This window comes from Pleurodeles waltl, chromosome 12 (genome assembly GCF_031143425.1).
Source record: "Pleurodeles waltl isolate 20211129_DDA chromosome 12, aPleWal1.hap1.20221129, whole genome shotgun sequence".
Taxonomy (NCBI): Eukaryota; Metazoa; Chordata; class Amphibia; order Caudata; family Salamandridae; genus Pleurodeles; species Pleurodeles waltl.
In genome coordinates, this window is record NC_090451.1 from 41,006,184 (window position 1) to 41,032,544 (window position 26,361).

Here is a 26,361-nt window from a genome sequence, read left to right on the forward strand (position 1 = left end):
CATCACACTATACCTCAATCAATCTATCCTCTATCTCCACTTTCTGACTCATCCCAAACCCTTTCTACTCCTATGAACTCCAAAATAACTCTTCCCTCTTCTACCTCTCCTGGTTCGCCCCAAACCTCAGTTTACGACTATGATAGATCTCCCCAACAACCGTACTAAATTCTCCTTCATCTAGCTCTCCTTTGACTCAATTAACTACTTTGATCTCTCGAACACCTTTCTATAGACTCTTACATACTCCACCTCTCCTCTCACTGTAAAACGGCTAATTTCAGTACTACAGCACTAAAAACCAGAATGGTTGCGTGCTGGTGATGGGCATTCCTAGTGGTATCTTGAGCGATTAGGGTGTTTTGTTGTCAGCATGAGGAAAATCAGCACATAGTGTTTGTGCTTCCTGGTCACCCCTAAGATTTATGAGTCTGTTATTTATACCCTTTCTTCCTGCATCAGCTTTTGAACTCTCCATATTACTGCTGGGAATCTTCTTGTAAGTTTGCTTTCCTGTTAGTCTACATTTCTTTTTTTTTTTTTTTCTCCCCTCTGTTTTGTTACAGAGGGAAGGGTTGCTTAAGTGGAAATGGCAGTAGTGCAGAGAAGCCCACACAAGGGTTTCTTGAGGAAATGTTTTGTTGGTTGTACAAAAAGGCCTATAGATTTTTTTTTTTTGAACTGGGGAGCAAATTACCCTATACAGACCTTCGCCGCCATGTGGCCTGGGTCACGTGCTAGCATTGCCTCATACATATCTGCAAACAGTTGACGTGGCGCTCTGGCCTGTTCTAGAGACTGGCTGTGTAAACTGTTTTGTACTAATCATGTGTCCTCACATTTTAGTGTCTCTCTGCCAGAGTTTGACTTATCAATTAAAGAAGTGTTTTCCTTAGAAAATAGTGTCCACTCACATGCAGCAGTGAAAGGGCTGGTTTAAAAAGTCTCTAATGAAAACAAATACCCAATTTTGCAGAAATTCTCTGACTCCAGATCAGGTTCTCTACATCCCCCAAACACCAATGCCCATTTTACAGGGAATGGTTTGAACTGGGAGGATGACTTCTCCCCACTTCCATTCAGAGCTCCAACCATAGGCCCAGTTACAATTTACTTTACTGGTTTGTCTTAGAAAAGCACCCTGGATTCTCTTTAGGCAGTTTATCGCCGGAAGGACCAGGTTTCTCTAAGTATGAGAATAGCTGATAAGTGTGAGGGATTCAAGTTGAAGATGAATACACTCGCTCCACAGTACTTACCCAAGTGGTTCCTCCATTCAGGGGCCTTCTTTTCCACTACTCTTTAATTCATTGTGATGGGACCGTTACTTAATAGGGGTGACCTGTTAGAGGTTGGGGAGGTAATAAAGTAAAACCTCACACAAACCCCACCTAGGTTTAGCAGTATCTCTTTCCTTTAATGAATTTGTCCACCCCACAAGCCTCATAAGCCAGTTTTCTAAGATTTTTATGAAGGTCTTGGATGAAAGTTCCCTTCCCCTGAAAGGTGTGTGCTGCCATTCTGTCACTTCAAGGTGTGATCAGTGCCACTCTGCTTGTGCAAGAGGGCTGTCGGGTCTGGGCTGAGGAAGTGTATAGTTTTTGAGAGAGCTTTTAATTATGCTAGCTTTTCATATCTTCTCTGGCTTTTTATGGTCTGGTAGTAGTAAGAAAGAACCTAATTCCCGCAGGTATGCACAAACCAACTGATTGACTAGACCTGTCTGGGGAAAATTAGTCAAGGAGCAACATTTCTAAAAGAGGTTCTTTTGATATATGTTTTGAAATGTACATTCAATAAAGTCTTATTTTCATTTTTGCAACCCAATATGTCAAGAATATTGTATCTAGCCAGGTTTGTAAAGCAAACTGCTTTTGAAACTGAGCAGCCTCACTAGTTGCTGGCAGTTTCACTGAGAACATGACACCTTTATCTCATGGTTTTCCTCCTAACGGGTGAATATGGTATGTATATCTCAGGAGGCATAAATAACCCGCGTAAGTACTCAACCATATAACGTCAGGCAGGAGTTGCCTTAATATTTAAAGTATTGCAACCAGGTCACTTTTCACTATGGCCCAGTATTGAAAGCACCGCAGCCAGATACGTTTTCATCATGTTCAGTTTGTAAATCTGAGTATTATGCTGCCAGCCTTTGGCACCTCACGGCTGAGTCACCCAGCGTCAGTTTTACTATTTAATGTTTCATTTTGACATTTCAACGCGGAGGTCTAAGCCAACATATTGCATATTTCCTCTGTTTAAGTCCCCCATGTGGATTGCAGACATCTCACTACGGCCTACATAGAGAATCTACTTTTGTGTCACTTGTGCAGTTGTTGCACACTTTACGTTGGCTGAACGTATGTTGCAAACATATCACTTTGAGTTATCAAGATTAATGGGAAAACACTTGCAGTGATAGCTTACTGTCGGCCTCTCTCAGACCAGAAATCCAAAGCAATATAGGTCTTAAAAACTTGTTTGAGAACACACGAAAAAGCATGATTTGTACACATTTTCTGTGACCATCTTGCAGCAAAATCAACTGGATGGTCTACATACAAGAAAATATAGATGACAGTAGGTGAGTATGTCTTTTTGAACTATAAATATGGAACTAAATGTAACCTGCCTTAAAAACCAAGTCTAACATGAAAACTTTTCGAGTGCATGATTAGCAGTTTGGATTAAGCCTTTGCTGACCTTAATTAGTCAACTGATTGGACTACTACCCACGAACCTTCAGTGAAATACTCCAAGCAAAACGCCCCTGTGTTGGAACCGCGTCCTATAGTTCACCACATACAATAACAAAAAAATCTTCAACTTTTATAGATCTATCCTGTAGGAGGTTGGCTCTGTATATACTATTTAAAAGTAAGAAATAGTGTGCACAGAGTCCAAGGGTTCCCCTTAGAGGTAAGATAGTGGCAAAAAGAGATAATTCTAATGCTCTATTTTATGGTAGTGTGGTCGAGCAGTAGGCTTATCAGAGGGTAGTGTTAGGCATTTGTTGTACACACACAGGCAATAAATGAGGAACACACACTCAAAGACTTACTCCAGGCCAATAGGTTTTTATATAGAAAAATATATTTTCTTAGTTTATTTTAAGAACCACAGGTTCAAGATTTACAAGTAATATTTCAAATGAAAGGTATTTCACTCATGTATTCTAGGAACTTTGAATAATCACAATCGCATGTGCAGTTTTGACAAAAATGGCAATAAGCTATTTTAAAAGTGGACACAGTGCAAAAATCAACAGTTCCTGGGGGAGGTAAGTATTTGTTAAGTTCACTGATAAGTAAAACACTTACAGGGTTCAAAGCTGGGTCCAAAGTAGTCCACCGTGGGGGTTCAAGGCAACCCCAAAGTTACCACACCAGCAGCTCGGCCCGGTCAGGTGCAGAGGTCAAAGCGGTGCCCAAAACACATAGGCTTCAATGGAAACAGGGTGCCCCGGTTCCAGTCTGCCAGCAGGTAAGTACTCGTGTCCTCAGAGGGCAGACCAGGGGGGTTTTGTAGGGCACCGGGGGGGGACACAAGCAGGCACAGAAAGTACACCCTCAGCGGCACAGGGCGGCTGGGTGCAGAGTGCAAACAGGCGTCGGGTTTCAGATAGGAATCAATGAGGAGACCCGGGGGTCTCTTCAGCGATGCAAGCAGGCACAGTGGGGGGCTCCTCTGGGTAGCCACCACCTGGGCTAGGCAGAGGGTCACCTGGGGGTCGCTCCTTGTTACAGGCAGTCACGGTCAGGGGGACCTCTGGATTTCCTCTGCAGGTGTCACTGTGGGGGCTCAACTCACGGGCTCGCAGTCGCCGGGCAGTCCTCCCTGTGGTGTTGGTTTTCCGCAGGTCGACCCGGGGGCGTCAGGTGCAGAGTGGAAAGTCTCACGCTTCCGACGGGAAACGTGGGGTCTTTAAAGTTGCTTCTTTGTTGCAGAAAGTTGCAGTTTCTTGAACAGGGCCGCTGTTCTCTGGAGCTTCTTGGTCCTTTAGATGCAGGGCAGTCCTCTGAGGCTTCAGAGGTCGCTGGTCCCTATTGGATGCGTCGCTGTTGCAGTTTTCGTCAAAGTAGGGAGACAAGCCAATGGGGCTGGGGCCAAATCAGTCGTCGTCTCCGTCTTCACTGCAGGGCTTCAGGTCAGCAGTCCTTCTTCTTTAGGTTGCAGAAATCTATCTTCCTCGGTTTTGGGAGCCCCTAAATACTGAATTTAGGGGTGTTCTTAGGTCTGGGAGGGCAGTAGCCAATGGCTACTGTCCTTGAGGGTGGCTACACCCTCTTTGTGCCTCCTCCCTGTTGGGAGGGGGGCACATCCCTAATCCTATTGTGGGGGTATCCTCCTTCTACAAGATGGAGGATTTCTAAAAGTAAGAGTCACCTCAGCTCAGGACACCTTAGGGGCTGTCCTGACTGGGGAGTAACTCCTCCTTGTTTTCCTCATTATCTCCTCCAGTCTTGCCACCAAAAGTGGGGGCAGTTGCCGGAGGGGCGGGCATCTCCACTAACTGGGATGCCCTGTGGCGCTGTAACAAAGGGGGTGAGCCTTTGAGGCTCACCGCCAGGTGTTACAGTTCCTGCAGGGGGAGGTGAGAAGCACCTCCACCCAGTACAGGCTTTGTTCCTGGCCACAGAGTGACAAAGGCACTCTCCCCATGTGGCCAGCAACAAACTAGTCTGCCCACACTGGAAGTCGGGTATGTTTTCATCTCTAAGATGCCCTCTGGGTGTATTTCACAATAAAGTGCACACTGGCATCAGTGTGCATTTATTGTGCTGAGAAGTTTGATACCAAACTTCCCAGTTTTCAGTGTAGCCATTATGGTGCTGTGGAGTTCGTGCATGACAGACTCCCATACCATATACTCTTATGGCTACCCTGCACTTACAATGTCTAATGTTTTGCTTAGACACTGTAGGGGCATAATGCTCATGCACATATGCCCTCACCTGTGGTATAGTGCACCCTGCCTTAGGGCTGTAAGGCCTGCTAGAGGAGGGACATACCTATGCCACAGGCAGTGTGAGGTTGGCATGGCTCTCTGAGGGGAGTGCCATGTCGACTTAGTCATTTTCTCCCCACCAGCACACACAAGCTGGCAAGCAGTGTGTCTGTGCTGAGTGAGGGGTCCCCAGGGTGGCATAAGACATGCTGCAGCCCTTAGAGACCTTCCCTGGCATCAGGGCCCTTGGTACCAGTTACTAGGGACTTACCTGATTTTAGGCTCTGACTAGCAAGAATTCACTAGTACGTTCTACATGGACCCTAGTCCAGTATTCTAGCCTGCTGTAGTTGGGCTTTTGCTCCTAAGCGAGACTGCTGGTTTAGGGGTGACAAGACTTCTGTTTTTAGGCAACTGAGTCACTCCTACAACAAGTCGCAACTGTTGGCCCAACTCTCCTGGCTCACAAGCAGTATCTCACCAAAACACAAAAAGTAAAGGTGATTTGTGGCAGCCTTCTGCATGGACTCTAGATTAGACCTCTCAGGGAAGTCGTGGTGGAACGGAAGTTAACCTTTCCTCTTGTTAGCAACAAGTCTCATACACACACACAGGCAAGGAAGTAGATGCAGGAGAGTTTTCAATAGGTTTATTGAAAAGACTGCAATGTGCAATAAAATGCATGTATTGCAATGATTAGGACGGTGAGTGATAATAAAAGCAAAATCGTGAAGATGAGAATTGTGAATATTAAAACCCCCACCATCTTACAATAAACAAAATTCCTAACCAGGAAACCCTAATCTCTACTGTAGGAAAGTACTCTCTCTCTTGACATTGTTACCCCCATTTTGTCAGTTTGACTATGTTCACTGGGATCCTGTTAACTATGACTCAGTGAGCATTCTCTTTCTCCCTTTAAACTTGGTGACTAGAACCACATACACCCCACACTTGGCATACTGGTGCCCTGTGTAAGTCCCTAGTAAATGGTGCCCGGGGCATTGGGGAATCCCCACTGACTGCAGCATGTATCATGCCACCCATAGGGAGCACGTGCAAAGTGTATCTGCAGGCCTGCCAGTGCAGCCTGCAAGGGCATCCACCTTTTTCATTACAGGTCACTGCACCCGACCACTGTAAGCCACCTCTATGGTAGGCCTTCCTAGCCCAGAGGGCTGGGTGCACGTACCTGTGTGTGAGGGCACCCCTGCACTAGCAGAGGTGTCCCTAATGAACACCAGCTTCATTTTCCTGTACTTCGTGAGTGCAGGGATGTCATTTTATGTGTGTACTGCACATAGATCACTACCTATGTCCAGCTAGATAATGGTAACTCTGAACCCATGCATGTTTGGTATCAAACATGTTGGAATCATATCCCAATACTGTTGCCAGTCTTAAAAATATGATTCCATGCACTCTGGGGGCTACTTAGAGGACCCCCAGTATTGCTCCTACCAGCCTTCTGGGGTTTTCTGGGCAGCCCAAGTTGCTGTCTCCCCTCAGACAGGTTTCTGCCCTCCTTTTGCTTGAACAGCTCAAGCCCAGACAGGCAAAAGAAAGGATTTCCTTTGGAAGAGGGGTGGTAACACCTTGTCCCTTTGGAAATAGATGTTACATGGCCTGGGAGGGGTAGCCTCCCCAAGCCACTGATAAGCTTTGAAGGACACATTTGGTGCCCTTTGTGCATAAACCAGTCTATACCTGTTCAGGGACCCCCAGTCCCTGTTCTGGCGCGAAACTGGACAATGGAAAGGGGAGTGACTACTCCTCTGTCCATTACCACCCCAGCCATCTTGAATCATCTTGAATTCAAGGTGAGCAGGGGCCTCTGGGAGCTTCTGAGTGGCCAGGTCAGGCAGGTGACATCAGAGCCCCCTCCTGATAGGTGGTCACCAGGCAAGGTGACCAATCCCCCTTTCAGGACTATTTAGGGTCTCTCTCTTGAGTGGGTCCTCAGATTCGGCCTGCAGGACTCCTCTGCTTCGGCCTCTAGTCACTGCAACTGCCACAGGACACTTAAGGAACCGACAATCTGCATCCACAACGAAGTCTCTGCTTGCAACATTGTTTCCATGGCTCCTTCCTGCTTCTGCAATATTTTCCTGGCTGTGCATCCTCTGAGGTCTGCAAGTCTTCAGTCTGCATGAGAAGGAAGAAGAAATCTCCCTTGCAGTGAAGGAGTCCCTCCCCTGCTCCCGCAGGCACCAACTGCAACAACGCCCGGCTGTGTGGATCTCCTCTCATCCCGAGCTGTGTGGATCCTGCATCACGGGTGGTGGTCCTGTGTAGTCCTCTTGGTCCTTTCTGCCAGCTGTACAACTTTGGTGGAGGTAAGCCTTGCCTTCCCACGCAGGACGGAACCCCTGTGTACCGCGTCTCTTGCATTGACTGCATCCTCCAGGAACTCTTCACTGACTCAAGGCCTGCATTGCTGACCGTCTTCATCCTGCCGTCGACCAACTCTTGCAGCCACAGCCGGGTGGGTAGTGGCTCCTGCCTCCACTGGACTCTTCTGTGACTTCTGGACTTGGTTCCCTTCTTCCATAGGTCTTCCTCTTCAGGAATCCACCGCGGGTTTCTTGCAGTCTTGTCTGGGTGTTGCATTATCTTCATTTTCTTCCTTTTGGGTGGTTTTGAGTAAATCCTGTAACTTACTTCTTTCTTCCTGGTCGCTGGGGGGCACTGTGGTACTTTCCTTTTGGGGTTTCCTAGTCCCCCCCTTCCCCCCCCCCCCCAGCTCTCTTTTACACATACCACTTACCTAGGTGGGGGTCCTGTATTTGCGTTCCATTGTTTTAGTATATGGTTTGGGCTCCTCCTAGGGTCACTATTGCCTATTTGCTATTGCACGGTTTTCTGTCACTTTTTATCCCTATTACTCATTATTAGTGTACATATTTGTTGTGTTTACTTACCCCCTATTGGAGTATCGCCTATCTGGTGTTTTGGTATTGTGTTACTATAATAACCTTTATTTTCGTAACACTGAGTGTTTTCTTCCATGTGTGTAAGTGCTGTGTGACTACGGTGGTATTGCATGAACTTTGCATGTCTTCTAGGTAAGCCTTTGCTGCTCATCCACAGCTACCTCTAGAGAGCCTTGCTTCTAGACTCTGCTTACACTACCCTAATAGGGGATACCTTTCCTAGTAAAAGGTGTAAGTACCTTAGGTACCCACCACACATCAGGCCAGCTTCCTACATCTACCCTAACATGCTAGGTATGATAAACCTAATCTGCCAGTACCATGCCTATGAGAAGTGCCCCCAACCCTCGTTACCCTAAAATGAGGTCTCTAGGTCAGACTCTGTGGTGACACAAAGGCTGAGATTTGCCGCAGAGTGACTTGCAGCATATATGGCATCTGGAAGGAATCACTGTAATGACCTTGTCCGTGTTAGGTGTATTTATACAGATCATGTACGTTCCCTGACGCAGGTGTGTTCGTAAACCACTGATAATGTGGCAGGCGTGTGCCAGCAATGGCATAAACCATTCCTCCCAAGTGCGCATGATGGTCCTATCACAGGTGAGAAAGGGGCATGATGACAATACCTGCGTGTATCACTGATATTGTCGCTGATAATGACGCCTTCTCAGAATGGAACGGATAATGAAAATCAAAACATTTCTTATAAAACTGAAGGAATGGAAAAAGCTAAAATAAATAGAATAAATTTCAGAACACTAAATGGGTAAAGGGTCACTAGGTGATGGGAGCACAGGCCTGCAGACCAGAGGTTAAGCTGACTTCTGTGTCCCAGGGGGAAACTAAAATGGATCCCCCACACTCTCCCCATTGTCGAAAAAAAGGGTGCTAACTTAAAGAGCGAGGGTGTGTGATTACAGAACTAAAAATACTCCTCTAAAATCTAATTAACAACTAAGCTAAAAACATACAAAAGCGATACAATGTCAAGCAAGGCAGAGCAAATACGAGCCAAATCATTGTTAGTTTGGTATCGTATTTTACACTTTTTTTTAAAGCCAGTGGTCAAATTCATTCAACAATAGGTATGATCATGTAGAAGGTCTCTGAAGTCATCCTATGGGAGTGCATCCAGGAAGGACTCCACATCCTCAGATGTTAGATTGTTCAAAGTATTGGGAGAAGGATCCATGGAGCAGAAGCTTCAGATTCAGGATCACCCTCATAGGCAGCACAATCCATAGTGCCAGATGTCGTTGGAGCCAAGTAGTTCATAAGCAATGGCTCATAAGTGGCCTCGCGAATCAACCCCAGTCTCGTGGAGAACGACTGTGAATGGACCCTATGAAATTTTAGGTGCTATTTCTTTGAAGCGTCATTTAGTAAAATGTGTTGATGCATGTTAGTATTTCACAAAAATATTCCTAATGGAAAATCAGTGTAACCATTTTCAACAAGGTTATGGGAAGCATGAAAATAAACAAGCACTGGCAAAGTCAACCGATCAGATTTCATTTTTTTTTTTTTTTTTTTTTTTTTTTTTGGTGAGTCTTGGTTTCATCAATGTGTGTCTCTCTTTTTGACATGGCTTTTGTAACAATTTATAGTTGTGGGAGCTGCCAGGCCTTCACCATTGTAACAAACACTGACAAAAAGAAAAACTGTTTTTGGGCTCTAAAAGCACACATTGCCACAAGTGGTGTAACAAAGGCCCTGCAGCCCCCCTCATTCAGTGCCGCCCTTCTCCCCCTCAGCACAGCACCTGCCCTTCGTGAGTCAGGAGAGGGGGCTCCATATGTGTTACTCCACTGATTGCCAGCTATCTGTACAGCAGTCGGAATATTTTCTGCGAGTGCAAAGCGTTGTTCTGCATTTGAGTACAAATGTAATCTGTGTGCTATGGGCACCATGTCCCCTCACTAAAGTTGACATAGGTGAACCCGATGGCACCAGCAACTATTATGATGACCACATTTGTTTTGTTGTCACACGTGTAAGTGTTTTGCTTCTAGCATGTCTTGCTGCAGTTCTCTATGGATGTGTGTGTTCAACTGTCCAGTGTCTGCGTTAGAAACCTGGGCGAATTAAATCATTGAGTGGTTTTATGCTTGGTGCATAATCTGGAGTGGAAGCTCTGCCAAAGTTAAAGAAACCCAAGTAGTGACTGCTGTTTCTTAATGGTATTTGGTGGTTGAAGTTGAGCGCATTTGTCTAGAAAGTGAGGGGCCGGGCTCTTAATTCTTAAAATTGAATTTGCAGCCCAAGGTGTCAAATCCTAAAACGATCCGATCGACCCTGGCAAGAAGAATGTTGAGGTTGTCATCTGTGAGATAGGTGTCATCCACATAGGACAATGTCTCAGGATCAATATCATGCAATATTGATGCTACATAGGCTGGGTTGTTCTTATAGCCCTGGGGAAAACAGCAAAAACGTTGTTGTGAGCCAAATGAGAATGCAGTCAGGTCCTGACTTTCATGCGCTAGATTTTGGCAGAAAAAAACGTTGGAAATATCCAAGATTATTTTGTATTTTTTATGCATGATGTTAATCAGTGCGGCGCTGTGTGCATTTTGTATTTCGTATGTGCGTGTATAGTTGGAAGTGTCTGGAATCTAAGACTCCTATATGACCCTGTTGGGTGGGAAAGCACACCCGTCCTCAGTCTTGACTACAAAAAAGTCATTAGTTGCCGTCTCATCCAGATTATCTTTCAGAATCTGGCTACATAGACAAGTTTGCTTGCATGTTTTATTAAAATTGCTGCCACCTTCTTCTTTTTGAATTGTGGCATTTGTTGTGGGGAAATGTCCTCTTTCTTGTTTGAGAAACTCTGTGAGTCTTTCTTCTATTTCACGTAGTCTGTGTGTTGCACTGACCAGCTCACTCCGTCTTTCTGGCATGTCCTGAAAGGAATGAGAGGGACGTGTATCAGTATATTTGTCAGGAAGGAGCCTTTCAAGTTTCTCTATTTATGAGATTATATCTCCTTAGTACTCCGGATGCAGAGAGTCTGCTCTCTGACTTCTTTTTCTGTTGTTTTGTTTACCCAAGTGTTTTTTTAGAACCCTCTTGTGCTTGTTTAGTACTGTCCTTAGGGGTGATATTCTGAATTTCAGGCTTCTTCGCCTTGACTCCCAAACTGTCCCATCCTGTACTAGTATATGTTTCAGAAATAATTTTCGGTAGTTGGCGTTCCTGTTCCAATTGTGAAATGTCCCAGAGCTGCTGGCGTATAGCCAGCGCTACCGCTTCCCCTTTAATGTTACAGAATATTATTGAGGAGACTGTGTCTAAGTTACACATCAGTTTCCTCCCCAAATGTAGGGCTGGAGCAGCCCGGTGCTCATCTTGAATTTGCTTTAACATTTTCAGTAAGTTGGCAAGTGTCTGAGTGCCATTCGTGGTAGTGTGCATTGAAGCGCAGACTGTACCCCATGTGGTGCAGTCCGTCCCCTGAGGGAACCATTCCGAACAGAAAGCCCATTGTGAGAATTCTGTTTCGTCATTTCTTAAGGAACCTAATCTCAGGGGTTGTATTACATGCGGTAGGGCACCTTTAAACTAGTTTTGATGCTCTTGATAAGTAAGTGGTATCTCTAAATACCGGTAAGCTTGGTACTGTTGTACGTTCCGCTCTTCTAGATGTTTGAAATGTATGTGTTGTATTGTCTTCTTCTGGAAAAGTGACCCAGGAGTAGAATTTTTCTGTTTCGTAAGCTTCACGAGCTTCCCCTATAAATGTGACATCCCTGCCATCATCTGTTAAGCCATGGGTTCCTAGATGTTGTATTAATGTGTGTCTGACATTTTCTGGCATGTTTATGGTGTTAGCCATGTTGAATAATGGATACAGAGAAGGGGAACCAAATGGCGGGAAAATCCTTTTAAGGGTTCAAGCTTGAACAACCTAATTAGTTGAGGAGGATTTATCCCTAAGACCACGGATGTCTTCATATAATGGTTTCTACTGTTTGTGAGACAGAGATAATCAGGATATCCGTAAATTAGTGCCAAAACCCAATCGTTGGTGGCACCATGTCGTAGTTGGACTCACGCTTCTAAGTGAGACTGCTGGTTTAGGTGTGACAGCCCTGTAGTTTGTAGGCGACTGAGTCACTTCTACAACAAGTCACAACTGTTGGCCCAACCCTCCCAGCTGACAAGCAGAACCTCACCAAAATCCAGAAAGTAAAGGTGATTTCTGGCAGCTAATGCATGGACTCTAGATTAGACCTCTCAGGAAAATCGTGCTGGAACGGAAGTTACCCTTTTCTCTGGTTAGTAACAAGTCTTATACACACAGGCAACAAAGGAGATGCAGGAGAATTTTCATTAAGTTTATTGAAAAGACTGCAGTGTACGATGAAATGCATGTATTCCAATGATTAGGATGAGTGATAATAAAAGCAAAATCGTAAAGATGAGAGTTGTGAATATAACTCCCTCCCCCCCCCCCCACCTTCTTACAATAAACATAATACAACATTTCTAACCAAGAAACCCTAATCTCTACTTTAACAAGAGCTAGGTATGATAAACCTAATCTGCCAGCAACATTTCCATGGAAGAGCCCCCCAAACCTCGTTGCCTTGGAATGGGGTCTTCAGGTCAGACTCTGTGGTGACACAAAGCCTAAGTTCTGCAGCAGGGTGACGTGCAGCATAGATGGCATCGGGAAGAAACCCTTCTAATGACCTTGTCTGTGTGAGGTGTATTTACACAGATCATGTTGGATCCGTGACACACGTATGTTCCTAAAAAAACTGATAATGTGGCAGACTAGTGTCGGCAAATGCATAAAGAATCCCTAACAAATGCACATGATGATCCCATCCCACCTAAGTGAAAAAGGGACATGATGACAATACCAATGTGTATCACTGATAGCGATGGCGATAATGACGCTTTCTCAGAATGGCACTGATAATGAAAATTAAAACATTTGTTATAAAATGTAAGGAATGAAAAAAGCTAAAAGAAATTATAAAATAAATGGAATAAAACAGAGCATGCTAAATGGGTAAAAGGTCACTAGGTGACGGGGCACAGACCTGCAAGCCAGAGGCTAAGCTGACTCCTGTGTCCCGGGGGAAACAAAAATGGATTCACCACTAGACTCCCATAAATCGGGAAAAGCAGTGACTCCATTTGGAGTTGAAACTAGCTTTTTATAAGGGAAGTAAATTCCCTTGTACCGGAGACACTTCAGTCTACTACTCAAGCCCCCGCAAAACCTGACTTGGTTGGAGAATGTGGTGGAGCACACCCTGCCTATATGAGGAGACGTCTTGTCTTGTTACAGGTGGGCAACTCCTGGAATATGCTTTCTCTTAGGTGAACCCACCCAAGATTTTTCTCAAGCTGTGTAAGGTGATGTTTTCTTTTTTGGAAAGACTATAGAATTGTGTGTCTCTGAACCCTAAGGAGAAGTCAGAGCAGGTATTAGGGAGTCCAAGCAGGGCAGTTACTCATAACCCACTGGCAGCATGCCATGAGCATCCTCTCACCACCGGAAGACTTCCCCACCAGGAGGTAAAAAGTCTTGTATGGAAAGAGAAGGGACCTCTGCAGATGGGGAACAAGACACCCAAACGATTTGAGAGGGGCCTGTTCTGCACAGAGCCCCTGCCAGCATCTTTGAAAGAGGAAAGTGGGTGCTACTTCAGAATGTTGAATAAAAGCAGGACCATATAAGAACAAGTAGGGTAGCAGAAGATGCCAAACTAGAACTGTAGAAATCTGAAAAAGACCAATGATAAACTAGAAGTAAAGGTATCCATGTTCCTGATTTCTTGCTGAGTTTTTCATAGGAGCCAGTTATCTTTCACTTGGATGTGCATCAGTGGCTTCAGTGTCTGTCAATGAATTGCCATTTGTGATCAATCATCTCACCTACCCAAAGATATAAAGTCACTGCTGTCTTCATCTATCAGTAAGTGACAGACACACAGACTGTGTTCTACCTGTGTTGCTTTTAGTGTGCTTCCCAGGATTCTGAATGGCTAGTGCCATTCCTCTGAGTGTGATGGAGCCAGGATCAAGGATGCTTGGCAGCAGATTTAAATCTGAAGTACTTGGTAAACTGTGACCTAGTGTGATATGCATAGAATCTGGATATGTGCAAATCTCCAAATCACTCTTCACTACACTCGTATTCCAGAGCTGGAATCCTGAAAAAAACTAAGTGATCAGGGGATGTCAGATTGAGGCCTTCTGTCACAAAATAACATCTGCGTGTGTGCTTTTTAGAGCATCAATATGTTGCTTTGTGAACACTTTGTGTGATGCTTGGTGGATTAAGCGTGTTAAGGTTGTTTTTGATTGTGGTACAACTGTATTGGTTATCTGTCTTATACTGGATCCCCGGTTCCCCTGTTCTGGTGCTTCCTTTTTCTAGTGTATGGGGGTTTGTTTCATTTCTTGATGTTTCTAATCACTTATTCCTTCTCGTCTAGTGGTTCGAGTAGTTCATTCTTCAGTTTTGTGTAGCTGTGGGCTTGCTGACCTGTTATTATTGAACTCACTTACATGAAGTGATACTTGGTCAGTAGCCCTGAAGTCACCATGAGTTCTCCAAAGATAAAGGTTTAGGGAGGATTCTTTGTCCTTTGATTCTTAAATGATGGTATGAAAAATATTAATACTGTAACATTTTTAGTAATTTAGCTTTGTGCTTTTGTTTTTTAAATAGGTGAAAAATGGACAGTGTACCAGATGACATTTTCAATGACTTGATGTTGGATGTGAGTGGGAAGAAAAAATGGCGAACAATGGCTGCTTCAGACCTGCGAGGTATTGTTACTCAAATGTTCAGCTAATTGCACTGAAACAAGACAGATTTGTGGTGGGTTTTTTTTTTTTTTTTTTGCTTGCGGAGTACAGGGGCATGCTTGATGGGTATGTTGAAAGGCAAGGGAGAATTTTGTACCCTAACACATTTTAAATAACTAACCTGAAATAGAATTAGTAGTGATGAAAAGGGTCCTCAATGACAAAAAAAAAAATAGAGTAGAAGAGCAAAAGCCCCTTAGTAGACAATGCTGTAAATTACTTTCCCGGAGTAGGAATTCCTGCATTTAGCTGTAATTTAACTCTTGGATTGTATTTCTCTGCATAGATTTTTTGGGGTAAATTTGATGTGAATTTCTAAAAGAAAACTAGTCTTAACAGGTTTTTGTTCTATTGCCTTCTGAGATTATATTCTAGTTGTTGAGCTTTTACAACAGTTTTGTAGACAAGTCATGTTTTTTCAGTTGTTGTCCTAATCCGAGGTATGGATATTGAGAGGGGGCTTGTATGAGGTCCGGGACTCAGAATTTAGAGCCCTGAACTCGATATTTGGTCCTCAAATCTAAACATTGAATGTTTCACAACAAGCATGATTCATTGGTTAATTGGTGATTTTTTTAATCAGTTACTTTAATTATGCTGAAGACTGTAGAAAACTGTGGTATCTATAATCCCTATGAGGAAGAAACTTAAAACTGTGATCCTTAATAGTTTATTCAATGTACACAATTGTCATTTCTCATGGTTCTACTGTGAATGGCCTATAGCAATTTTTGTTTAGCATCTTTTGGCTAGGCAGCTTATTGGTAACACTTTCAGGAAAATAATTCAATTGCTCTAATCCGTTTAGCTCTGTTTGTTCATGTAGTCACATCAATTGTTGATAAAATGCAAGACAATAGTTTAAGAATCAGTGCATATATTTTGATCATTCATATGATTGTTGACAAATTGAGTACACCACCCAATGCACAACTGAATACTAAATAATAAAATTAAATGAATTCAAAGGAAGTTTTCCAAATTTATAGTGAGAATTAAGGGACAGATCACCCGAGAATAACTTTTAAAGTAGAGCAAATGTTTCTCCCCAGTAACTAAAGAGCTTGAGATGCCTTTCAACAGAAGTCCTCATCGACACTGTGCATTTTTATGTAAAAAGAACTCTTTTTCACCATACCTCAAAGGGTCCTTAAACACTTGACTATACATAGCCAGGCTGGTATGGCCACAGTATGTAAAGCACTGTAGGAAGGTCAATTTCCAAAGATACCCAGTACGGAAAGCACTAGAGTTTGATAAACGTTCACTGTCCTCAGTATGTAAATCACATCATTCAGGCCAGCATTGTCCCATTATGAAATCATTGTCCTAAGACCATCTTCCAATTTGTATAGCATTGTCCCATGGCCAGTATTCATAATTGCCCAGGATGTGAAACTCCATTGCAGGCCAGTATCCACGGTGTTCCACAAAGTAAAGCAGCATAACCAGCTATAGGAGGCTGGCCTGGTGTGTGGTGGGCACCTCTGGTGTTTGCATCGTAAACAAGGTCCAGGCAACCCTTACTAGTAAGTGTTAAAGTGTCTAGGAAGCCAGGGCTCTCTAGTGGTAGCTGTGGCTTATCTAGGAAGAGTATGAAGCACTTGCAGTATCACAGTAGTCACACAGAAACTTATCACACATGAAAGGAACTAAACAGTGCTGCAAAAATAAAGGTACCTTATTATAGTAACACTGAACTAGAATACTATAGGCAATCCCCCTCTCTGGAAGTAAGTATACCCAAAATATACACAGGTATGTACTTGGAATTGGCGTGAAAACATTAGAAATTACAAGGGCCCTATAGGAAGGCCAAATCATATACTAAAATAGTGGAATGCGAGAACGGGTCCCCCACTAGAGGATATGGAGTAGTTAGCCAAGGGCTTGGGAGAGTATTGAACCCCAAGAAGTGAGTATCTAGAAGATCCCCCAGTGACCAGGAGAGCAGAGTTAACTTAACTGGTCGATCCATAGCCTAACATAGGAAGTTAGAATTTGAGTAATGCAGGAACAGGACCAAACCGGAGGAACCAAACAGTGGATTCTAGACGAAAAGGACCTGTGAAAGAAGGGAACAGAGTCCAGTCCATGCAGGTGTCCAGGCAGGGCAGGAGGCAATGCCCACCCTTAACCAGGTGGTGATCCGGGACAACGGTGATGGGTGAAGGCCAGCTTCGGAGTCCAGGAGCCCAGGTAGCACACCTGAAAAGGAGTCCCACGGAGCTAGAGCAGCAGAGAGGAGATGGCCCTTGCAGAGGTAGAGTGCTGGGGGCCGGGCTAATTGGAGCTTGAAGATCCCTCAGAGCAGGAGTCAACAAGACTTGGTTGCTGCAAGAGTCGCGGTGCACAAGGATTCCATCCTGGAGGAAGAGGCAAAGTCTCTCAAGTTGGACAGAAGGCAAAGAGGACCCGGAGGACCTCTCAGCACCACCACCTTTGTTGGAGAATCTTTGCAGATTCAGAGGACAGCGGATGGGCGTTGTTGCCTTAGGTTGCCTGCAGATCCCGGGGAGTGACTCATTCACTCCTAGGGAGATTCCTGCTTACTTCTTTGGTGCAGGTGAAGTATTTCTGACCCCAGAGGATACACAAACATGGAAATGTTGCAAAGTGCTGACAGGAGCCGAAGAAACAACGTTGCAGAGCGAGGTCACCTCAGTGTTGCACTCTTGTTCGGTTCTTGTGAAGTCCAGCAGTGGTTCCGGTGGCCAGGAGCAGAAGAGGTCATTGCAGAGGAGTCCTGGTGGAGTCTTGCATGACGAAAATGGAGACCCACCTGGAAGGGAATCCCTAAGTAGCCCAAAAGATGTCTTTGTCTCTTTGCAAGGTGAGCACCTATCAGAAGGGGTCACTGACATCACCTGTCCAACCTGACCACTCAGATTCTCCCAGGGGCCTCTGCTTATCTTGCTTTCAAGATGGCAGATTCAAGTGGCCATCTGGAGAAGCATTGGGTACCACCCCTGGGGTGGTGATGGGCAGGGCAGTGGTCACTCCCCTTTCCTCTGTGTATATTTGTGCCAGACCAGGGACCATGGGTTTCTGGGCTTTGCACACCAGCTTATGCAAGGATGGCACGAAATGTGCCCTTCAAAGCAAGCCGGTGGCGTGGGGAGGCTACCCATCCCAAGCCTTCTAACACCTGTTTCCAAGGGAGAGGAGGTTGCACCCCTCTCCCACAGGAAATCCTTTGTTCTGCCTTCCCCTGCTTGAGCTTGTCAAGCACCAGTAGGGCAGAATCCTGTCTGAGGGCCTGCAGCAGCGTGGGCTGCTCGCAGACCCTGGAAGACTGGTAGGAACAATACTGGGGGGGTGTCCTCTAAGGAGCCCCTGAAGTGCATGGAATCATGCCACCAATACGGTCATCAGTATTTGGGTATGATTCTGACATGTTCGATACCAACCATGCTATAATTGGAGTATGTAGCTGGACCGTAGGTAGTGACCTATGGTCAGTACATAGCTAAAATGGCTTCCCTTTGCTTACTAAGTCCAGGGAATTAGAACTGGAGTTCGTTGGGGCACCTCTGCTCTTGCAGGGATGCCCACACACACAAGGACCTGCACTCTGTCCTTAGGGCTGGCAGTGCCTACCATAGGGGTGACTTACAGTGACCAGGTGCAGTGACCAGCAGTGAAAGGGTGCATGCACCTTTTCACGCAGGCTGCAAGCGGCAGGCCTGCAGACATAGTTTTCATGGATTCCCAAGGGTGGCATAATACATGCTGCCGCCCATGGGGGGTTCCCTGTTGTACCAGTGCCTGGGGTTCCTTAGTACCATATACTAGTGACTTACAGGAGTACACCAGTGTGCCAGTTATGGGGTGTAAAGGGTACCAAGGCAACCAAATTTAGAGGAGAGAGCACAATCACTGGCGCCCTGGTTAGCAGGATCCCAGTGAGAACAGTCCAAGCACGCTGACAACAGGCAAAAAGTGGTGGTAATGATGCCAAAAACAGTAACTTTCCTAGACCATCCATCACCCATAATGTATCTGTATGTAATTGCCAAGCCTAAACTCTTTAATACCTGTGTGAAAAACATTAATGTAGGAAAGCACCCTTTTTGGCATGGTTCGGCCACCACTTTGTTTCCTGGTATCTGATCTAATTTTGACTGGAAGTGCACTGGGTTCCTGCTAACCAGGTCCCCAGTGCCAGATCTCTTTCCCCAAAACTACAGTCGTTTTCCTCAATTGGGAAAACCTCCAGCACCCTCTGTAAGTCCATAGTAAATGGTACCCCTGGTATGTAGGGCCTGGGGTACTAAAGAGCGTCCCTAAGGGCTGCCATTGCAGGCTGTGTGTCTTGGTGCAGGCAAAAGTGAGATATGCCCCTGCTATGTCTTTGTTAATTCTCAGATATAGTTAGTGACCATTTTAAAAGCATGTGCTGGATGCTGGTCACTGAGTTCCCAAGCTACATGATGACTTAACTGAAGATAGGGATGTTTGGTATCAAACATTTCGTATTGGTGAACTCACCCTGATGCCAGTGTTGGATTTACCAATACATGCAGCCAAAGGGCACCTTAGAGGTGCACCCTGACATCCTTCCAGCCTCTGCTGTGCTCGCTGAGCAGTTTCTGCCAGCCTGCCACCCAAGACGTGGTTCTGGGCCAATAGGGTCAGAGCCTTCAGCTCCCAGGAGCCCCAGAACAAAACCCTGTCTGGGCAGAGGTTATAACACCCCCTTCCACAAGATGCACCCAGACTGAACCTTAGAGGTGCCCCCTGCAAACCTACCAACTACTAATGTGTTAACTGACTCGTTCTGACTAGTTCACCCACCTTAGCCATGTTTCTGACACCCTAAGGTGAGAGCCAGCACTCTCGGTGGCTAGAGACAAAAGCCTGCACTGGGCGGGGGATATTGACACTGCTTCCAGGCAGGGTGGGCGTTCCAGGGTGGGAAGCTTGAAAGGCTTAGCCACCTTTGGAATTCGACCCAGGTCTCTCCAAATGACAGTGTTCACCAACCCCCCTGTCCCGACCCCACTTCTTGGCAGCAAGACCGGTTGAAAAATTAGTCCGTTTTGGAGGTAAACCCACTTCATGTCAGTCCCACCCCTAAGATGGACGAGCTAAAGTGGACACCACTTTTTAAATTCCTCCATCTTGTTTTGGGTGGGATTGGACCTATAGGGTCTGGGTTATGCCCACTTGCCAACGGAAGTGGTCATAAAGAGGGTGTAGTAACCCTAAAGGGGGGCAACCCATTGGCTGCCACCTGGCGCCCCGTGTAACGCCCATAAATTGAGTACTTAGGTGGCACCCTTGAACCCAAGAACTCAGATCCTGACAACCTAAGAATACCAAGGACAAAGAAGGGCCACACACACAGAAAAGGAGAAAAGAAGCAGCTTGCTTAGTACCAACTCCACTGGTCTGTCTGCAGCCCTCAACGGACTCTGCACCAAAAGATGGCTTGCCCTGCACCTGAAGCCCAGGAGGACTGCCTGCCTTCTACAAAGACTCAAGACTCCAGTGAGCAGTGGACCTGCTCCCCAATCAATTACGAAAAAAGGACTCTGCAGGATCCGGATCCGGAACCGCACGGGCCGGACACCTGAAGCCATCACTACACCTGCAGTCACTGACCCGTGTGGGAGTGGAGCTCCAGTGCCAGCAAGGTTCCCCAGCTCCCCAGAGTGTGAGTCCACTATGGTTTCACCCCTCCTGGACTCCCCCAAGTTGCCTCCAGCCTCTGCACCCAGGCCCCCTCTCCTGCAGCCTTGGTGGTGAGAGAAACCCGATACCTAAAGCAACCACTCCACCCATCGCCTACGGCCCGATCTGAAGTGGACATCCCCCAGCTGTTCTGAGATTGTATCCACTGGGGATTCACCCCTCCTGGGCTTCACGATGACGCCTGCAGCCTCAGACCACAGTACCCCTCAACAGCGAGTGCTCCTGGATATAGGAACTTGATGCCAAAGAATACCCCTGTATCTGTCTCCACTGGGCCTTTGAGAAGAGGACGAAAGGTGCACCTACGACCCCGTGCACCCCACGTTTGTTACCTACATGTTGGTTTTCCCTGACCGGCTTCCTAGCCAGAGCCTGCAGCCTATTTTCACTGAGACCAATCTCCATTGAAATGCGTTGGGCACCCAACGCCGTACTACAACTCTGCACCCAGCCACCCTAGACCTCCCTGCGTGACCTGTTGGTGTGGGCCTGATCCTTGCCCAGTACTTATCTGAAGTCTCTGAGATTGGTCTTGTAAGTCATCATAAAATAGCTGTTTGTTTTTCCCCCATAGGTTAACATTTAAGAACTCAAAAATTGCACTGTATCCATTTTTGCAGGTTAAAAGTATGTATGCTTAAAAGTGTGCTTACTTTGTAACGAAGTTCTTTGTTTCAAAGTATATATAAAAAGTATTATTTTTCTACATTTGTCTCAGATTTATTCTTTGAGTATGTGTCTCGTTTATTGCCTCTCTGAGTACAACAAATGTTTAGCACTCTGATAAGCTGAACTGCTCAGCAACACTACCACAAAATAGATTATTAGTTCTATCTGCTTTTGCCTCTGCAAACCAATTAGGGATCCACTGGACTGTCTGCACTGTGTACTTCGTTTTAGTGCACCATATAGAGAGCCAGCTTCCTACATTGTTTGAACAGCGATGGGGTCTGCAACTTAGCTGATACCACTTGGTCAATTAGTGACTACATGAATAAATCCCAAAATTGCCTTTAGATAAATTTCATTTTTGAATTGGTTATTTTTCCAAATCTTAAAAGTAACCGTTAGGGCCCTGGTTATGTCCCTGTAGTGTTAATGTATTTAAAAAATGTTGCTTACTCTAAACCCTGTACTTTCTTTTTTTAGCTCCAAAAAGGTCTTAACTTTTAGTAAAATAAGTGAGTGCCTCAGAGGGTATGGATAAGGAGCTCAACCTTTACCCCTTACCTCCAGCTTGCTTATAAGCAGTTAAAGACCCTCTGCAAAGGGTACAAAATCAAAACTGGTGTAAACCCTTTCACTGAAAAGCTCCAGAAGCTGTTGGCAGAGTATGAGCAGGCCCATCCTACTGATTGGACCACTGAGCCTGATGATCAGGACAGATTGAGTGAGGAGGAGCCGGACCCTCCACCACTTGAAACAGAGGAACCTGCACCTAGTAGACAACCCAAGTTGTCTAGAGCACCTCTCTTTACTGAGGGTGGCTCAGGTCCCTCAAGATCCAAATAATAACTCTCTGAAAAAGAGATTCTTTTAGAAAGAATGGCTCGAAGAATTGTCCTGCAGGACAGGATACTGGCCACAGAAAGTGAAAGCGCAGAATTGGGTTTAGCACCCATGAATGGTGGCAGCAACTTTAAGTAGGGACAGAGTAGGGCACTCTGATCCTAAAATCCCCAAAGGGATTGTCCCCAAATATGAGGATGGTGATGATATCACCAAGTGGTTCACAACCATAGAGAGGGCCTGTGTTTCCAGAGAGCTTAACAAACAGCACTGGTGCTCTCTCCTTTGGAAAGTGTACCACCTGGGCAAGGGAGAGGGCCTCCTGGGGGTCACTCCTGCACTGGAGTTCCGATCCTTCAGGTCCTGGGGGCTGCGGATGCAGTGCCTTTACCAGGTGTCGGGTCTTTGAAGCAGGCAGTCGCGGTCAGGGGGAGCCTCGGGATTCCCTCTGCAGGCGTCGCTGTGGGGGCTCAGGGGGGACAACTTTGGTTACTCACAGTCTTGGAGTCGCCGGAGGGTCCTCCCTGTAGCGTTGTTTCTTCACCAGTCGAGTCGGGGTCGCCGGGTGCAGTGTTGCAAGTCTCACGCTTCTTGCGGGGATTGCAGGGGTCTTTAAATCTGCTCCTCTGGATACAAAGTTGCAGTCTTTGTTGAACAGGGCCGCTGTTCTCGGGAGTTTCTTGGTCTCTTGGAAGCAGGGCAGTCCTCTGAGGATTCAGAGGTCGCTAGTCCTGGGGAAAGCGTCGCTGGAGCAGTTTTCTTCCGAAGGAGGGAGACAGGCCGGTAGAGCTGGGGCCAAAGCAGTTGGTGTCTCCGTCTTCTCTGCAGGGTTTTTCAGCTCAGCAGTCCTCTTCTTCTTAGGTTGCAGGAATCTGAGTTCCTAGGTTCAGGGGAGCCCCTAAATACAGAATTTAGGGGTGTGTTTAGGTCAGGAAGGGCAGTAGCCAATGGCTACTAGCCCTGAGGGTGGCTACACCCTCTTTGTGCCTCCTCCCAAGGGGAGGGGGTCACATTCCTATCCCTTTTGGGGGGATCCTCCATCTGCAAGATGGAGGATTCCTAAAAGTCAGAGTCACTTTAGCTCAGGTTGCCTTAGGGGCTGTCCTGACTGGCCAGTGACTCCTCCTTGTTTTTCTCATTATCTCCTCCGGCCTTGCCGCCAAAAGTGGGGCCGTGGCCGGAGGGGGCAGGCATCTCCACTAGCTGGAATGCCCTGTGGTGCTGTAACAAAGGGGCTGAGCCTTTGAGGCTCACCGCCAGGTGTTACAGCTCCTGCAAGGGGGAGGTGATAAGCATCTCCACCCAGTACAGGCTTTGTTACTAGCCACAGAGTGACAAAGGCACTCTCCCCATGTGGCCAGCAACATGTCTCAAGTGTGGCAGGCTGCTATAACCAGTCAGCCTACACGGATAGTTGGTTACGGTTTCAGGGGGCACCTCTAAGGTGCCCTCTGGGGTGTATGTTACAGTAAAATGTACACTGGCATCAGTTTGCATTTATTGTGCTGAGAAGTTTGATACCAAACTTCCCAGTTTTCAGTGTAGCCATTATGGTGCTGTGGAGTTCGTGTATGACAGACTCCCAGACCATATACTCTTATGGCTACCCTGCACTTACAATGTCTAAGGTTTTGCTTAGACACTGTAGGGGCACAGTGCTCATGCACTGGTGCCCTCACCTATGGTATAGTGCACCCTGCCTTAGGGCTGTAAGGCCTGCTAGAGGGGTGACTTATCTATACTGCATAGGCAGTGAGGTGGATCCTGAGAAAAGAGGACCTGCAAAATAAGTGGACTAAGTCCACTTCGAGTTGGAGTGTCTGGCTGTGGCAAGAGCCCCTACCCACCCTTCTGTGGATGCAGGACCAGGTCGATGGTGGAGTTAGAAAGTCATCAGTGCAGCACAGGAGCAGAAGAGGAGTTCCAGAAGTGATGTCCCATGTTGGCGGTCGTGATGCAGTCGGTCAGTGGTGCTAGAAAACTACCAACAAGCCTTGGCAAATGTAAGAGTCGGAGAAGAAGGTTTTGCAGTGCTGAAGAGGACCAGCAAGGCCCAGGTGACTCTACCCAAGGAGAGGAGTCCGAGGTGAGTCTCAGCAGCTGGGAGAGTGACAGGAAGAGGAGGCAGCCCCCACAGGCGACCCACAGGAAGCAGGCACAAGAGTCGCAGTGAGGCCCACTCAGCACACCTGAAGAGTCCCATGTCGCTAGAGCAGCAGGCAGGAGACTATGCCTTGAAGTGAAGAGGGCTGGAGGCCCGGGCTACACTGAGCCTGAAGATCCTTTGGAGGACGAACAAACAAGCATTGGTAGCTGCAAGAGTCACGTTGCACAGGGGTACCGTACTGCAAAGAGAGACCAGGGCTTACCGTCTCCCAAGTTGGACAGTTGTTAAAGAGGACCAAGGGGACCACTCCAGACCACCACCTGTGAAGCAGGATCCACGCAGTTCCGGAGGAGAGAGGATCAATGCAGCCTGTCATTGTTGCAGTTGGTGCCTGCGGATGCAGGGGAGTGACTCCTTCACTCCAAGTGAGATTCCTTCTTACTTCTTGTGCAGGCTGAAGACTACACACCTATGTCACTGAGCATCCCATGTGTGTTACCTATATCAGTTGGTTTTCCCCGACTGGCTTCCTAGCCAGTGCCTGCAGCCTATTTCCACAATCCCCATTGAAATTCATTGGGCACCCGACGCCCTACTACAGCTCTGCACTCAGCTGCATAGGTGATGCCCGGAATGACCGGTTGGTGTGGTCTTGATCCTTGCCCTGGACTTACCTTAAGTCTCTGAGATTGGTCTTGTAAGTCGTCATAAAGTACCTGTTTGCTGTCTGTATTTTCCTTCTAGATGTTAACATTAAAGAACTTTAAAAAAATTGCACTGTATCCAATTTTGCAACTGAAACATAGTTATGCTTAAAACATGCTTACTTTGTAACGAAGTCCTGGTTTCAAAGTATATATAAAAAGAAGTGTTATATATCTAAATTCGTCTTGATTTATTCTTTGAGTGTGTCATTTATTGCTTCTGCGGGTACAACAAATGCTTAGCAGGCCCCTTTGGTAAGCCTAACTCTTTGCCCACCCTGCCACAAAATAGAGCGTTAGTTTTATCTGCTTTTGCCTCCCCAAACTAAATGGGTATCCACTGGACTCTGCACGGTGTACTTCTTATTTTTTTTTTTTTTTTTGCACAAAATTTGTAATGCATCTTAAACAGCAACACCAGACCAGTATCTGGAGTGCCCCAGTACACAATAAACTATCTGCATGCCAGTGTCCGTAAAACTAACATAAAAAATAACAAAACAAACTATTAATGTTTCTGCAGGTGTTCGAATGTCCCTCAATTAACAGGACAATACACAGTCACAGTGTACACAAAGACTCAATCTGTTAAGCGCCATGCTTGGGCCACTTGTATTCTCAAGGACCTGTTACTGTGCTGTGTCCCATTATGTATTGCGTTAATGCTACAATTCCCCAAGTAAGTATTTGTAACGTCCTATAATGTAAAGCAATGTCCTCAGGACGTGTCCAGAGCCACCAGCACTCCCCACTGACCTGTAGGCACCAACTCCTGCCCTTCCGGAGACTCTCTGTGGTCCTGTGCCGCACAGTCGAGTGCAGCCTGCTGTGCAGTTACAGCTAATGTATTCATCTACTCCTGTGCAGTATAGGAAGCAGCACAATTACATGTGTTCACCTGTGAAGTGGCACTGGATGCTTTCAAGTGGTGGGTGTAAGACAAAGATCCCTGTATGCTGAATCAGATGAGTGGCCCGTTCAGGCTGGAAGACAGCAGGTAGGGCTGGCCTTTGATCTAACTGATGAATTTTAAAAGGTAATGTTGAAATGTGTAAAAAAAAAAAAAGTGCCTTCTTAACCATAGAACTTTGATTGTGGGGTGGGTTATATTCCACGAGGATTGGAACATGTTATTCACATGTTACATGTAAATCCTAACCCACTAGCGACTGATCTATCCACTAATTATGAGACGCTGTGTCTACTCCTGTTTAGTAGGTACATTACCCCAGTGAGCTTTTCACCGGGACTCGAGGATGCACGACACACACCTGCACAGTACACATCGATCTCCACAAAAAGTAAGTGTGTGTGTCCACAGTTTTATGGGTTCTAAGCCTCCTTTGTTACCATGAAGCACATAGAAGCATTACAAGCACACACTTTCCACAAACAACAGTTAGAACCCCATCCTCTCATTATATGTGACAGGATCACGGCAGAGTAAATTTTATTAAGTATTGGGTTCTCTGAATACCAAAACACACATAATGAAAAACCCAACAAGGACTGAAAGAGGGTAAGGGAAGCAAATAGGGAAGTCAAACATAGTAAAAAAGGAAAGCACACTATCAAGGAAGCAAATTTCTGGCATCTATCGATGCTGCCACACCCTCTTCACCC

The 26,361-nt window shown here is 46.0% G+C and overlaps 1 protein-coding gene across 6 annotated transcripts in view; it reads left to right on the forward strand.

The window, feature by feature from the left end:
• Positions 1-26,361, forward strand: part of LOC138268212 (treacle protein-like) — a 257,029-nt gene that overhangs the window by 9,315 nt on the left and 221,353 nt on the right. For all 6 annotated transcript variants that reach the window (XM_069217656.1, XM_069217658.1, XM_069217657.1 and 3 more), the window contains exon 2: positions 14,582-14,682. In XM_069217656.1, the coding sequence (XP_069073757.1) occupies positions 14,589-14,682 (94 nt within the window). In that variant the 5' untranslated portion in view covers positions 14,582-14,588. The remainder of the gene's footprint in view (positions 1-14,581; positions 14,683-26,361) is intronic.